Raw genomic sequence first — 15,322 nt, 5'->3', positions numbered from 1 at the left:
ATTAACTTCCATCTTCTATGCAATAAGAATCACCGGGAATACAACTAACTTTCTTTATGGCCCATGGGTCTTTTATTTTTTAGACTGATTTAAAGGATTGTTGTTGAAGGCTAAGGAACCTTCAAATGCATTAACAAGCATAAGATCTACTGCATATTCAATCTGTATTTTCAGTTCACTTTAATTCACTTTATTTTAATTGAAGTCGCTAGATTCTTCCTGTGCTACTGCCAACCAATTAAGTTTGAGATATGAAACAAAGTAAATGCGAAGATACTCTTCCCCAACTATCACAATATGCTTGAAGAATAAATTTGCCATTTACTCTTTTGAATCAGAGAAGGTTTGCATAGAAAATTGATTAGATTATGCAAAATGTTCCCCGGTTTTAATGGGCTTTTTCCAGCTGGCACGTGTTAATAGAAGAAATGCTTTACACTGATATTTTACAATTTTCGTCTCCATTGCGAAATTCCTTATTGGCAATTTTCATTTGTGTACTTGTGACTTAAAGTGAGCTCGTCCTTTTAACTTGTATCAATTGCAATAGGTCCTGCAATTTTCAAAATTGCCAGTCTACCTAAAATCGCCATAATTTCCGTTGAATCTTTCAATCTCACTGCAATTTCCTAACATACTGTGTTTCTCGACTATGAACATTTTGAAAACGATGATATCAATAATTCGTTCAACAACTGTTAAGAGATGCCTCTAGTCAGTATTTCCTATACATATGCACTGAATCGTATTGTGCACTTCATCCAATTTAAGCAATCGTTCTCTACTAATCTAAATTGACTCGGTTGCTGGAAAGACATGTCAAAATTAATTGGCAATCCCACGGCCGCGGCATTCAAAATTTCAGATCTCTTTTATAAACAAGGGAGAATTTATTTTTAGCCCAAAATTTTCAATACATCCTACAAGCTTTGGTATCAAAAGAAGATCTAGGGGAATTTTATTTAAGTTAATCTAACAGGATAATATCCAAAACCTGGTTTAATATAATTTTCTCCAGAATATAGATGTAAGACCTTTGCAATAATGTTACTATTACAGCTGCTTAGACCAGGTTTTTGAAGACTAAACCGACGTTTTGTTTAATTCCAGAATGAGCCGCTCATCGCATCACCACCGCCAGATGCAAGCGCATCAGCAACAGCAAATGATGACCGACAACGATGCCGCTGCTTTGGCCACAGAAATTTTTGACCATTTCTGTGCGGCCATAACAATGCGTCAAATTTTAGGACTCTACAGAAACATGTGTGATACTATTGGCTTGCGACCAGGACCTTTGAATGAGTTTTATCCGAAACTGAAATCAAAAGTGCGCAGTTGGAAAGCTCAGGCTCTTTGGAAGAAATTTGACACGAGAGCTTCACACAGAACCTACAGCAAGGGAAATGCCGCAACTGGAACCAGAGTGTTAGTGATAGGTGCAGGTCCTTGTGGTTTGAGGACAGCAATAGAGGCTCAACTTCTAGGGGCAAAAGTAGTTGTTGTTGAGAAACGTGATCGAATATCTCGAAACAATGTTCTACACTTGTGGCCTTTTGTGATCACAGATCTCAGAAATTTAGGTGCAAAGAAGTTCTATGGAAAATTTTGTGCGGGATCAATAGATCACATTTCAATTAGACAGCTCCAATGTATCCTTTTGAAAGTCGCGCTTTTATTGGGAGTAGAAGTACATGAGGGAGTTTCATTCGAAAACACAATCGAACCCAGCGACGGATGCGGTTGGCGAGCACAAGTATCCCCAGAAGATCATGCAGTCTCACATTACGAATTCGATGTGCTTATTGGGGCAGACGGCAAACGAAACACATTGGAACGGTTCCGTCGAAAGGAGTTTCGAGGAAAACTGGCCATCGCGATTACAGCCAATTTCATTAATAAGAAAACGGAAGCCGAGGCTAAAGTCGAAGAGATTAGTGGCGTTGCGTTCATTTTCAATCAGTCATTCTTCAAGGAATTGTATCAAACAACGGGAATTGATTTAGAAAATATAGTTTATTATAAGGACGAAACACATTACTTTGTGATGACTGCCAAAAAACATAGTCTTATCGATAAAGGTGTGATAATGCAAGATTTTGCCGATCCGGCTGAATTACTTGCCCCGGCAAATGTGAATACAGACAAATTATTAGACTATGCTAAAGAGGCTGCCGAGTTTTCTACAAAATATCAAATGCCTAACTTGGAGTTCGCTGTTAATCACTACGGTAAACCAGATGTTGCTATGTTTGACTTCACATCGATGTTTGCTGCAGAAGCATCATGCCAAGTGATAGTAAGTACATTTGCATCTACATTTTTCATTAGTATTGAAACTTATTTCGCTTTACCCTGTTCCAGGTTCGCAAAAACTATAGACTGCTACAATGTTTAGTTGGAGATAGCTTACTGGAGCCATTTTGGCCCACGGGATCAGGCTGTGCTAGAGGTTTCCTGTCGAGTATGGATGCCGCATATGCTATTAAATTATGGTCGAATCCTCGAAATAGTATTTTAGGTGTAATCGCTCAACGTGAAAGTATTTATAGGTAAGTAATTCTTGAAATCCTGTAGTTTATAATCCCTCTTACCGCAATGCATAATTCCTGTCATTTATCACTCACAGACTACTAGCACAAACTACGCCGGAAAATCTTCAACGAGACATCGGTGCATATACGGTAGATCCTGCGACACGTTATCCAAATTTAAACAAATCGACTGTCAATGTTTGGCAAGTTAAACATCTATTAGATAGTGACGACGCCACATTGCTTGAGCAAACTTTCATGGATACGAATCTGGTGCAAACTCTTGCACCCGAAACGCCTGTACGAAGAAAACGACGTACTGGAGGTGAGTGTGATTGGTGCCCGTTTGGTTTATGTAGTAGCCTACTAACAACGTCATCATTCTGTTGAAAGAAATAGTGATGCGGTAGAAATTTACTAACAATAGAGATTTAGATTGACTTTTAGTTTTAGAGAAGCGGAAAAACCAAAAGAAAAAAAAAACTTGCAGTGATGTATGAGATAAATAAAAAGAACGAAAATTTTGGCTTCAATAAAATTATTTCCCCCCCCAAAATATCCTTCTTCTCCTTACGTAAACCCTTCTTTACTTAATTCTAATAAAATTCACAATCATTGTATGATTGCATTTCAATGGTAAATGTTATTATACACATTTGAAACGTATCCAGTTTTATTGTAATTTAATATCTAATAATATTTTGAAGTGAATACTACACATAAACCAGAAACTCATTCCCAAAGCTATTGAATTAAATTAGGGTTCACGCGTTCCTAACTATTGTGTATTTTTCAGAATTTAAGTTAACCACCCATTTCGTTGTAAACGTTTTTCGCTGCAGAACTATCCAGAATATGTATATCCTTCATTATTCGTAAATCATTCAAAATATTTGAAAATTCACAAACACACCCATTCAATGGTTTTCCATAGCACTTATCCAAATGCGTTGCAATCATATCTTCAATTTGTGAATATCCTCCATGTCCGTTTTCATGTGCAATTGTAGTATATGTTCATATATAAAGGACAGCGAAGGCTCCAGTTGGAGTACATTTGATTTCAAAGAGTGCTAGCCCTTGAAACATTTTACGAACAGATACACAATTGAACAAGTTGGTAAATCAGTGGACTGTGACCTGGCGGCGCGAATTAACTGATTACTCGACTACAGAAAATTATATCAAGTTGCAAAATACGGATACATATTTGGAAAGGTTCCTATATATGGGACAGTGATGTACTTGTTAGGGATAGTTCATTCGGGAAATAATTAAATAGTTATATATTGCCATATCTCTGGCCGACTATAAAAGACAATGAACGGCGTCTTGCGGTAATGGAGACGAAGATGGTCCGTTGGGCTAGTGGCGTAACACGGTTTGAAATGAGGATATCCGCGATCGTGGAAAAATTGCGAGAGAGGCGTCTTCGACGGTATGGTCATGTAATTCGTGCTAACAAGAATTCACTTGCTAAGATTGGTCTGAACATCGAAGTCGATGGCAAACGACCAAAAGGTAGGCCGGAACAATGGTGGTCTGATACGCTGGATAGGGATTTAAAAGCCTCGAGATTGTACCCAGATCAGGCATTCGATAGAGCTAAATGGCGAAACCGATCACGACGAGCCGACCCCGCTTGTGAACGGGACAATAGCTGAAGAATTTCTGCCCTAAACGGAGTCTGTTACTCTGTCCAAAATGAGGTATCTATAGACAAAACAATGGTAGACAGTTGTCCTCAAAGTGGTTCGACCCGTCATTAAGTGAATGCGAACTTGGGAGACCCTCAATCCTCAAATAATTACAGTGTCTTGAGAAAAGAACTAAATTCTTTGAATGATGTAAAAGTTTGATAAGCCTTACTGTTCCACTATGATATAAATTGTGAAGGAATTGTTAGCAAAGAGAGAAAATGATTCGTATCCTATTGGAATTTCGTCGTGGTGAGTTATTTACTAAAAAGGCTATCATTTTATTAATAAATGGAAGAGGTAATATGTATTAAATTTTCGTTGTTCCCTTAATCGTCGGACAATTTGTCGCGCGTGAGATTCTATCCCGGCTCTAGTTAAGTCCGGGGGGTTTTATGTGGGTACTTGCGATGACGGTTTAACCCTACGGTCTTGTTCACGGATTGATTTCGAGACCACAATCGGAGGCCCGCTATGACTGATACAACGGTGCCAGTTTATACTCAGTGCAGAATCACTATTCATACTGGTGGATGCAAGACTTACCCAAAGTCTCTCGCAACTAAGGAGTATGACACCCGAGTTGTACAGCGCAACTCCATGCTTGAGCTCACAAGGAGCTCTGCCCGAGCACAAACACAACCCCCATGGAACTCCTCACGAGGGGGGCAACTGCTAATAACCAGGTGAAAAACATATACCCCAGGAATTCGCCTAAGACATATGAACTCGGAAAACAATCCTGTTGCCCAAAATGCCAGACAACCACTGGTAATGCTTTGTGGCCAGAGTCGCTTCAGATGAGTCCCGTGCAGACTCGGGTCTGATCACCCGACGCCTTGGAACATTTGCCCACTGCATCACAACCAGCAAGTCAATGTGAATACAGTGGCTCCCGGTGTCACCACTTGAAGGTTTTCCTCAGCAATTTAGTATTGACTCAGCCAACAGAGCTGCTGCCCCGTCTTCATATCCGCAACCTCAGAACACCTCCTGGCCTTAGTAATAAAACAACGCAGTGGTTCGCTAATAGGCTTATACTAGTCGATCTAGTTCCAATAGGACATACTATGTTCATCTCGCCTATTCAAAGCAGATCTTCAAATACCAAATATAAAATGCTTTCAAGGAAAAAAATCATTAAATTATTTTCGCGAACCCGTTAACCCATGGGTATTATATATATATATACATACGTTTTAGATGCTCTGAAAAAGTTCCGTTTAAATAATATTTGAGGTCGTCAGCATTGGTAATGTCTACAAATATGATAATTGGGAGCTTCAAATTAATCACAAAAGTTACTTTTATTATCGTAAAGTTGCTCCTTGAGACGAGAACTTCAAATTGCCGTACATTTTGGTTTTTGAAATCCGGCCACGTTGTCTTAAGTGTCCTGTATAAAGGGAAATAGCTGATTATGAATTTTCCAATTATGAACCGCTTCTCAAATTGGGCTTATCTTCTTTTAAAATGAAGGTAACATCAGCTTCACATTCAAAGAAAATAGTTTTTTGATAAAAACGGCCAAGCTTTTGAGAACGAAATTCAATAATCGTGTATTTTTTTGGGCGATGATGCGGAAATATCCGCTTTTTCTTCGTTGGACAGAAAATTTTCCTTTGACATTGCAAAATTAATAAACAGCGACACGTTGTGAATAATGCAGATAAGCATTCGAACGAAGGGCTCTAAAATGAGTGATTCAAGAGCTAAAAGAGGGCAACGAATAGTAAATAAGATTGATAAGTGACGTATGGTATATACAATACTAGACAGTCTCTTTTAACATAAAACTTAAGTCAGTGCCATTCAGAACTGTTCCCAATAAAAACTTGAAGGATGGCAAAAAGGCTCAAGAACTCCTATAAAACCTAAATGAAGCGGCTAGTGGAGTAAGATGGTAGGAAAATACTACTTCCATAGATAAGGATTTAATTTACTTCATAATGCTATATAAAAAATAATTTGTTCATGAGTTTTCGCTTACTTAATAACAATAGATAATAATCAATGGCGCAGCAATAATAATAATAATAATCGTTGGCGCAACAATCAATATTGGATCAGGGCCTTGAAGTGTGTTAGAGCACTCCATTCAAGACCGTAACGGTACACTACAGTACACTGTAGGAGGCAATGTGGTTAGCATTGCGCAGCAATCCAATTTAGATTTACGCTTTTGTTTGGGATATAAGGGATTCTAAGTCCACATAGACTTAATGTCGGTCCGGACCAAAGGAGAGCAACTTACTCTTACTTTTTCTGGTCCAGGGATCAATAATTTGAGAAATTTATAATATTGGCTATACGGTTTCGATCGCAGGGAAGAGGCGATCTCATCAGACGCTGCCTCGAAACCGCATAGCCAATATTATAAATTTTTAAAAAATACTGGGCGCTTGCCCACGAAAGAGTAGTCCGCGCACTGAATAGCAGAAGTAAGTTGCTTCTCAAATATGCGCAGCCCGCCATCAAGTAGATGGTGGGCTCAGGACAAGCTCATCCCAAAACAAAATTTTCATTTTTAATAGTTTTAGGCTTAACATTCAAGTACTCAAAAAGACGACTAACGGTTTCGTCCAGGGCAGAGGAAATTCATCAGACGCTGCCTCACTTTTGTCCTGGTAGCAGCGTGACCGCTAGCAGCAATAGATGGAAGTCACTCTCTTTTATACAGAGTGTCGGGTTTATCATGGTGCAAATTTTAATGTTAGATAGTACCTTGTTCAAGGAAAATTGGCCCATGGAATTTACAAATACTACGCGTTAAATGCGAGAAAACGTGGTTTTGATATGGAGCAAATTCACTTAAATATGACAGTTCTAGTGTTTTGGCGCACTGAAGGCTACCGTATTTAAATGAATTTGCTCCTTATCAAGACCACGTTTTCTCGGATTTATGTGGTAATATTTGTAAATTTTCCATAATTCACTTTTACATGTCAACTGAAAGCTAACATAATGAGGCAATTTTTGTTAGTTGTTTAAAATACCGTTACGATATTGCGTTTTGACATTTAGATGAAAAATCTATTTTTTTTAATGTTTGAACGGTTGTAGCTTCGAAGTGATGATGACCTTTGCAATTGCAAAAATATCCATTTATAAGAAATCTTAGGTAGTTTCCGAAGGAAGTGGAAAATTTGTGATTTTGTTGGGGAGATGACGCTTTTCGACAGTATTCACGAAAAACGTTCTAGCTCTGTAACGGTAAAAGATAGAGTACCCATTCCCATACCGCCAATAATTTAAGCCGAAACTAGGCTCGAGCTAATTTATTGTTTGAGAGGAAGGAATGGCGGATATGTTCCAAAACCAGGGGTTGTGGAGCAAAAAAAATCAGAGTAAGTTGCTCTCCATTTAGCAGCTCCTCAGACCAGCCCGACCTCTGCCCTGGACGAAATCGTGAGATCTAGGCCTTAAAGCGTGTTAGAGCCCTTCAAGACCTTTAGGGTATATTATATCCGGTGCGGTCAGCAGTGTGCTGGTTTAGGTATTATAAAAAAACAAAGATATTTCGTTATCGTTATTCTGTTGTATTACGTCTATTCGTCCTTGTTTATGCCGTGTTGTTACAAGTTCAGAACTCCAAACGAACTCTTATTATTTTCCTAGAAACGTACTGAGGAAGGGTTTTTTTTGTATAAGGAATTTATCAACCATGCATCTCCAAGTCGTGCACGGTTCACGTATCGAGTGGGCTCGGTCGAGCTATCTTGCCTTTGAAAATTTTACCCGAGCAATCTAAAAAATACTTTTTATTTACCTAACCGTTTTTATGCCGTTGAATAGTGTATATTTTATCTATGACTTTGTACACTATATAGGACAACAAATATCAGAAAGTTGAGATATTTATATCAATTTTTCACCCATTGATTGCATAGACCGCTCTGTGGAGCATATTCCATCAATCCCTCTATGCGTCGCCTTTATCGATATTTGTCAAGAAAATTACGCTGTCAAATCTGCTACGCCGCATGGTTCAAGGGGACCTGGACAGATCTGTGCTCGAACAATGCCCCGTCAATGACAACGCAGGTGAAGTTACAAAAACCTGCAAATCTTTGACCTTGACCGACGACTATTATTACGATCCCCAAAGTCATCTTCTTCTTGCCACTCTTAATTCGTAAGTCATAGGGAAGCCATTATATCCACGGAGTATTTACTGCTTTAAATTAAGGGTAACCATTAGGAGCACCAAGTTATCTTACCTACTTTCTAAAACGCTTAGTACATTGTCAAATTGATGAGCCTTAGTTACTCCTTTCTAATACGGGCTTGGGAGTAATGACAATATATGTACATGGGTTTGGACCCGGTTGAAGACTCTCATTCTTCTTTTCAGTTCTAGGAATTAATTCAGAAAATTTAAAATAGGAGATTATTCAATCGATATTGTCCCCTTCAAAGTGTTCTCCACCGACTGCAGCGCACTTATGGCGGCGCTGCATCACATCGACGTTCGGTATGTCCATCAGGGACATCTTTGATGTTTCCATTATCGTCTCTCGGCTGCTGGAATGCATTTCTCGTAGTCGTTTCTCGATTACTGGATGGTATTCGTTACGTGTTTGCCTAAAAATTATTCGTAGTACGTCAATCACTCGCCTGATGTTTCGATTGCATGTCATACTCCTAAACACATCTTTCGTCAACCCAGGAATGGTTCATTTGATTTGTTCGAATTGAATTGTGAATCATGTGTTTTGCGAAAATTGAGGACAAAAATACAAAAATCTAAACTGGTGTTAAGGAGACTTGATGAGGGTAGTATATCGTCAGAGCCATCCTATTTCGTAGCATGTGATAGAACGATTGGCGGTTTCATCTAAGGCAGAGGAACAGCATGACCAAAAGTGGATTTTATCCCCTTAAATATACATTCATAAATACAAATGAATTATATTTAGGTGAGGTAGCGTCTAATGAGTTGCTTATGCAATCGTTTGTTTTTTAAATTTAGTTGCTGGCCCAAAACATAAGGCTTCGTGGACCACAGCCAGTGTGAGAAACTCTCTCCAAATGGTCCGGTCCGCCATTAAGTCGATAGCGGATTCTAGATTGCCTCAATTTCAAAACAAAAGAATTATTATTATTATATGATTTCCTGTCGCTAAAATATATTTCAAGTTCAAAGCAATTACAAATTGGCGTTGATTCTTCGACATGTTTTCATCAAGTTTACGAAGGAAAGGAAGGTTCATGAAGTGCTCACATGAAGCTTATTAAATTCTGCTTCGGTAAATAAATGAAAGTCTCCTTCGGTAAATAAATTATTGATAAAATAATAACAGAAGGAATGTTTGGGGCATTCACACCGTTTCCAATTGATAAGTCTACGGCAACGAGACAGCATAAAGGAGAACGCAAATGACGACCGAGATTTGACCCCGGAACAATGAGATCGAAAAGCTGGTGCTTAATCATCACGACTACCACACCCGTTGTCACAAATTTTGATTTCGATGGAAGGTAGTTACCGGAGGGAGCCGTTTGAGAAAGATTATTTCAACAATCAAGTCATTTCGAGAAATAGATCGTACCTAAAAGACGCAAATCGTTTCCTCTGTTATTTTAACAATCTCCAAATCACTCAAATATAAATGCACAATCTACAACATCCAACTTAGTAGACCATTCTATAGAAAGAAACTGTGTGTGCTGTTAAATAAACCACAAACATTTTTTTCTCAAACATAATTATTATTTTATTCGCATTATTGTCCTTCTGAACACACCCAAAGTTTTCCCTACTTGTCGTAAGAGGCGATTAAAAGAGTTAGGTTAGACTGTGGACTAGCAACCTGCAGGAATCCTAACGAAATAAGGCTTGACATTCTGGGCCTAAGCGAAGTAAGATGCTGCGATGCTGGAGAATACCCCTCTGTTGCTTGCCACACTTACGGCAATGTTCTTTTGTACTCTGGAAAGCCGAGTGGTACTAAACGCGAATCAGATGTTGGATTGTTTTTGAGGATTGACGTAAGGTGTGACATGATGATTGAAAGAAATCACCATCTGTTAGTCGCCTACGTTCGCTTGTGTGTTGTGTCCGCCACATCTCGCAGGGTTGAAGAGGTGCGATTCCTGATCTTGAACATCGACCGCTTGTGTGATCCAGCTGTCGCTTGATGGTAGGAAAGCTATCTTCCTGGTCGGATGGCAAATACCCTGAGTAAGCCTGAGAATATTGATAAGCAATGTTCTTTTCTCGGGTGCTACACAGGTCGTCGCCCCGTCCCGAAGAGTGTTATAAGATCTGGTTGACTGCGGAGTCGTGGAAGCGGATCGACGGGTTGGATCGGACCATGACGCATTCGAACTCTACCGAACGAAATCCCGGGAAGATCTACCTTATTGTGGCCCTGTGACAAAAGGGAGTTTGTTATTGCGCTAGTCAGGAAGGCGGAAGACGCCGCAGAACGCAATGAATTCAGAAACGTTTACCATTACGAAAGAACTTGGATATGGTCGCAAACCTTTCGATCATCCTGCGAAGAACGTTAACGGACGACTTCTCATCAACGGTGATGAGCAACTCAAGAGGCAGAAAGAATACTTCATCATGGTTCTTAACCGTATCACATCCGGTAAGGTTCCTCCTTTAGTGGATAAATTGGCTAATCATCGTAACATGCGATATGGACTGTTCCTCAGAGTTATTAACCGCTGTACCTGCAGTTACCGCAATCTGTAACTTCCACTTGTACGGAAATTTGGTGCTCAGAGGTGGCGGCGAGGAAGATGGGGCGGCAACCCTATCGGCCAAACCAAAACCAAGTGGCCGAGGAGAACCTCCATAGTGGTGGCACCGGGAGACACTGTAATCATTTTGGTTTGCCGGCCATGATTCAGTAGGCGAATGCTCCAAAGGCCTAATTAGGGCGATCAGACCCGAGTCTGCACGGGGACTCATCTGAAGTGGCAAATTGGTCACGAAACCTTACCAGGGGTATACTGGTACTATGGGAACCGGGAAAGCCCCTGGACTCACATACTTCGGGTGAACTCCTGTTGTATGTGAGGACAGCTCGGTTATTTGCGGTTGGCCCCCCTAGTGGGAGTTTCATGGTGGGTGTGGTTATGCTCAAGCGTGAAGAGACCTTCGGGCCTCGACGTGGTGTTGCGTATCAACACGGGTGCCGTACTCCATAGTTCGATAGAGATTTAGGTAATTCTTGCATCCACCAGTATGAATGCTAAGCCATGCACTTGGTATAGACTGGTATCGTTGTTGCTTGTCTCAGCGGGGCCCTGATTGTGGTCACAAAATCAATCCGTGTCTGAAGAGGACCGTAGGATTAATTCTCACGACAGGTGCCTAAGTAAAACACCATGGGCTTCACTGTACGGAAGTCCTGGGAATGCAAGACCCTTCTCAGAGAGTGGAACAAGGGGACGATCGTTAGGATGATGATGAGTGTGACAATTGGAGAGGTTTCTGTGTGCTCCCGGCCGTTACAAAGATAATTGCTAAAATAATTCTGGAACGCATCAAAGAACATTTCGAAAGTTTGATCAATAGAAAGCAGACTAGTTTCCATTCCCGTTCCTCTTTCAGTGAGCACTTCAACATCGCCTTATTTTGAAATAGTGCGAGGAGTTTAGATATTCACTTCACCTGCTCTTCATTATGGCGTGCTGTACGCAGAAGATTCACTCCGGAAAAACTAATAGCTATTATTAGAGCGACATATGATGGCGCAAAATATCATGTGCTGCAACAAGATAAAATCACAAAACATGAGGTGGAAAGTGAAGCCCGTCTGGGTTGTATCTTGTCGCCAATATTATTTCTTTTTGTTATCGATTACTTTCTTCATGCTGACTTGTCCAGAGGATGTGGAGGAGTTCAATGAGTGAGACATCTTTGATCAAATACCTCAACTACGCTGATGACATCTGCTTGCTCTCTTATCGGGTCATGGACCTTGCCCAAAGAGCGGCTATCAATTTGCTTATATAGGAAGTTTGGCTCCTGCCAACGGTTCTAATGAATTCGATTACTTTTTTATGAAACGTACACACAATTGTACATGTGCACACTGTTTTACGTGCTCAATCCTATTTGTGTAGATAAATCCTAAGTTTTAACCGGGCCCGTGAAGACGTTTTATGGAGAGAGCTGTTGGTGGCCCAAACTGGAAGATTTTATCACGCCAATTTCATGCGTGGGAATAACTTAAATCACGGAGAAAACTATTGAAAATTAGAATTATAAGTAGAATTTTAGATCGATAGAGAATAATAGAGCGTAGTTGCTTATACTTTAAAATCATCTAACAATTAAGAGCTATGAAATACATGCAAAATATTCAAGTTTGTTGCTTTATTTTTTAACATATTGTCTTTATTCAATTTGTTCCAGATACACTGCCATTAAGTACCGTATTATTACGGTGGATAAAAGCTCAGTTGCAATCGAACGAATTTGCTCAGGACTTGAATGAGTTATCTGAATGTTTCACTGGCGGGAAAGTGCTTTGCACCTTAATTAACCGGTCAGTATCATTCTCTTTGATTTCGAATTCTAAGAAGGTAAAAATTCATTTAACTATCTTAAATCTTGCTCTGTGCCTCCTAGGTATCGACCGGATCTAGTCGATTTGAATACAATCAAAGATTACAGTGTGAAAGAACGTAACGAATTGGCATTTAAAATTCTCGAAACGGAATTAGGTATTCCTCAAGTGATGTCTGCGAAGGACTCATTGAATTTAGAAAATGTCGATTCGAAAATTTGGCTCAACTACCTTGAACAGATTTGTGAAGTATTCCGAGGAGAAATACCGCATGTCAAGCATCCTAAGTTGGTAAGTTTTGATGTGGGGTTGTATAGAGAACCTAAGTGAAATATTTTATTGATTTTAGGACTTTTTCGAGCTTAAGGAGCGCACAGCTAAAAACAATGCACCGGATTTCTCTCATTTGTTTAAAGCGAATGCTAAAAAATCCAGGTCACCGATGCAGGACATCGACATGGCACAAACCGTGCATAGACGTAGCATACTCGATGAAGAGAAGATTCGTAAACAACGAAAATATGGGCCTGATTTCAATCCTGGTATGCTTTTATGAACAATTTGTTAGGACAAACATCCACACGGTATTACTTCGTATTCGCAATTTTATTCTCATGAATATTGGATGTTTGTCCCAATTTACTTGAATTTGATTTTGAATAATTTTTAATTAAACTAAAATTAAACTGAAGATTCAACTTTTCTTATGTTTCTTTGTACATATTGCATTCTAAACAAAGCTACTTTTTCAGTTCAAACGGATACAACGCGTCGTGCGAAAAAACGTCGAAGTCAGGAAAAAACTGGAAATATTGTAAGTAAACTGGAGTTTTTAAATAATTTCGTAAAAAAAGTTATTTATATCATTGCCTAGGACGAAATCTTTCAAGATAATTTCGATATATTTGAAGAAAATCTAAAATTTATATTTTTCGCCGTTATGTCATTAACGGTCGTGCTTATGGGCTTTACTGAATGCTATTTAGGATTTCAGAAGTTGCTTTCGATCACATTTATTCTAGCGAATCAACTTTCACTTTTATATGGAAGGAAAACCATTCAGGGAACATATTATTTTCTTAGATGCGTTGTACGTAAAATACGACACATTCGCTACGGCGAAATAGACAATTTGATTCAAATGAGGTAGCATATTAATTGAGACAATCTATTTGTGTTTGGAACATGTATGGATGGTAATAAAGTGCTTTTTAAGTTGTACGAATGTATGGGTGCTTTTTGATTGTGTAGAGAGCTAGACGCAAAGGAAAAATGTGCAAAGTGTGCAATACAAAGTTTACTTATTGCATAAAACTTTAACTACTCATTGCTGTGTTCTCTTCTATCTGAAAAGTTATGTATATAGTAAATTAGCTAACATTTTTCAAACGTACTGCACCAAAATTTAAAATGAAATTTCTCAACTAGGAGGAACGCCAAAAACGGTTGACAGAAATAGAACAAAACCGATTAGACCGTCAGAGTAAACGGCGTCTGCATCGATTCCAACAAACACAAAACTTCTATAAGAGTCTTCATATGTTGCAAGCTAATACCTTGCTGAGAGAAAGCGATAGCTCAAGTCCTTTTGAAGATTACTCGCTATATCTATATCGGCAACAAGCTCCAGGATTTAATGATCGTGTTAAGGACCTCGAAAGGAAACTTTTGTACCCTGTAAGGAAATGGAGAGCAAAAATGAAAATATATTTTGTGTATTGGTTGGAGTAACCCTTTCCATATTGGCTAATCGGTGTTGTAAACATTGCTTGCACTGTTTAATGAAATTGAATTTACCCGTTATCGGAGTTAACGATTGTTTGAGGTTGAAGTGTTCATTCTAACATTGAATGTGATTATAGAATTTTTGCCTAATCTACGAGGAATGTTTTGTACATAGACTGCAATGAAGATACTTCTGAAAATGCAGGAAACAAGCCCTCGCTTTGAGAAGGTTTTTTGCAAATTTAGGTTTCAGGTGAGTACGTTTCGCATGGTTTGGCAGTTTCCACTAATTAGCTAATTAACGGAAGCGAATACAATACATCTGTAAAATATGCTGCATTATGAGAAGACCATTAATTGGTTGCCCACGCGCTTTTTTCATAATTACTTTGGGGTAAACTTTTAAACTCGAAGAATTCCAAAATAAAACTTTTGTCCAGTGATTTTGTGTTCTCAAGTGATTACTTGGAATATATAGGCAACGTATGTATGTTTTATAGCAATATACTAAGAGGATAGGGCAGTAATTCAAAAGTTTTTTGTGGTACTAAAAATATTAAAGTTACATGGTCTTTTACAACCGTAATCGTTTCCCCTAGAATTTAGAAGCTCCGAACACGATAGCTAAAATTTGGCTACTATTTCGCTGAACAGATGTGAATGTTGCTGACTCAGTAAGTGGGTCATTCTTCACACTTTAATATAACTTAGATCAAAATCCACCCCATATATCTATAAATAATTGATATCGGATTGATGACGTTGGCCGACTAACACTTCTATCCTTCTGTAGGACCAAGTGAGAATTGATGTTCGGAGAAACAACGTATAAATT

General features: G+C 39.0%; 1 protein-coding gene across 9 annotated transcripts in view; it reads left to right on the top strand.

Annotated features, from left to right (window-relative positions):
* The window catches only part of LOC119650882 (F-actin-monooxygenase Mical), a 214,732-nt gene that overhangs the window by 156,209 nt on the left and 43,201 nt on the right, over positions 1 to 15,322 (top strand). For 6 of the 9 annotated variants that reach the window (XR_005249382.1, XM_038054052.1, XM_038054048.1 and 3 more), the window contains 8 exons: positions 1,111 to 2,299; positions 2,365 to 2,552; positions 2,630 to 2,859; positions 12,609 to 12,741; positions 12,825 to 13,053; positions 13,112 to 13,304; positions 13,515 to 13,576; positions 14,191 to 14,439. Coding sequence is in view for 8 of the 9 variants with exons in the window: in XM_038054052.1 (XP_037909980.1) it covers positions 1,112 to 2,299; positions 2,365 to 2,552; positions 2,630 to 2,859; positions 12,609 to 12,741; positions 12,825 to 13,053; positions 13,112 to 13,304; positions 13,515 to 13,576; positions 14,191 to 14,439 (2,472 nt within the window). In the remaining variant the exon portion in view is untranslated. Of the gene's footprint in view, positions 1 to 811; positions 1,028 to 1,110; positions 2,300 to 2,364; positions 2,553 to 2,629; positions 2,860 to 12,608; positions 12,742 to 12,824; positions 13,054 to 13,111; positions 13,305 to 13,514; positions 13,577 to 13,636; positions 13,961 to 14,190; positions 14,440 to 15,322 lie in introns of those variants that run through there. The other 3 variants (XM_038054051.1, XM_038054055.1, XM_038054053.1) reach the window with 3 other exon arrangements.

The sequence above is a fragment of the Hermetia illucens genome, chromosome 3, assembly GCF_905115235.1.
Source record: "Hermetia illucens chromosome 3, iHerIll2.2.curated.20191125, whole genome shotgun sequence".
NCBI classification, from domain to species: domain Eukaryota; kingdom Metazoa; phylum Arthropoda; class Insecta; order Diptera; family Stratiomyidae; genus Hermetia; species Hermetia illucens.
The sequence above is the reverse complement of the archived record's forward strand: the minus strand, read 5'-3'. Positions and strand labels throughout refer to the sequence as shown.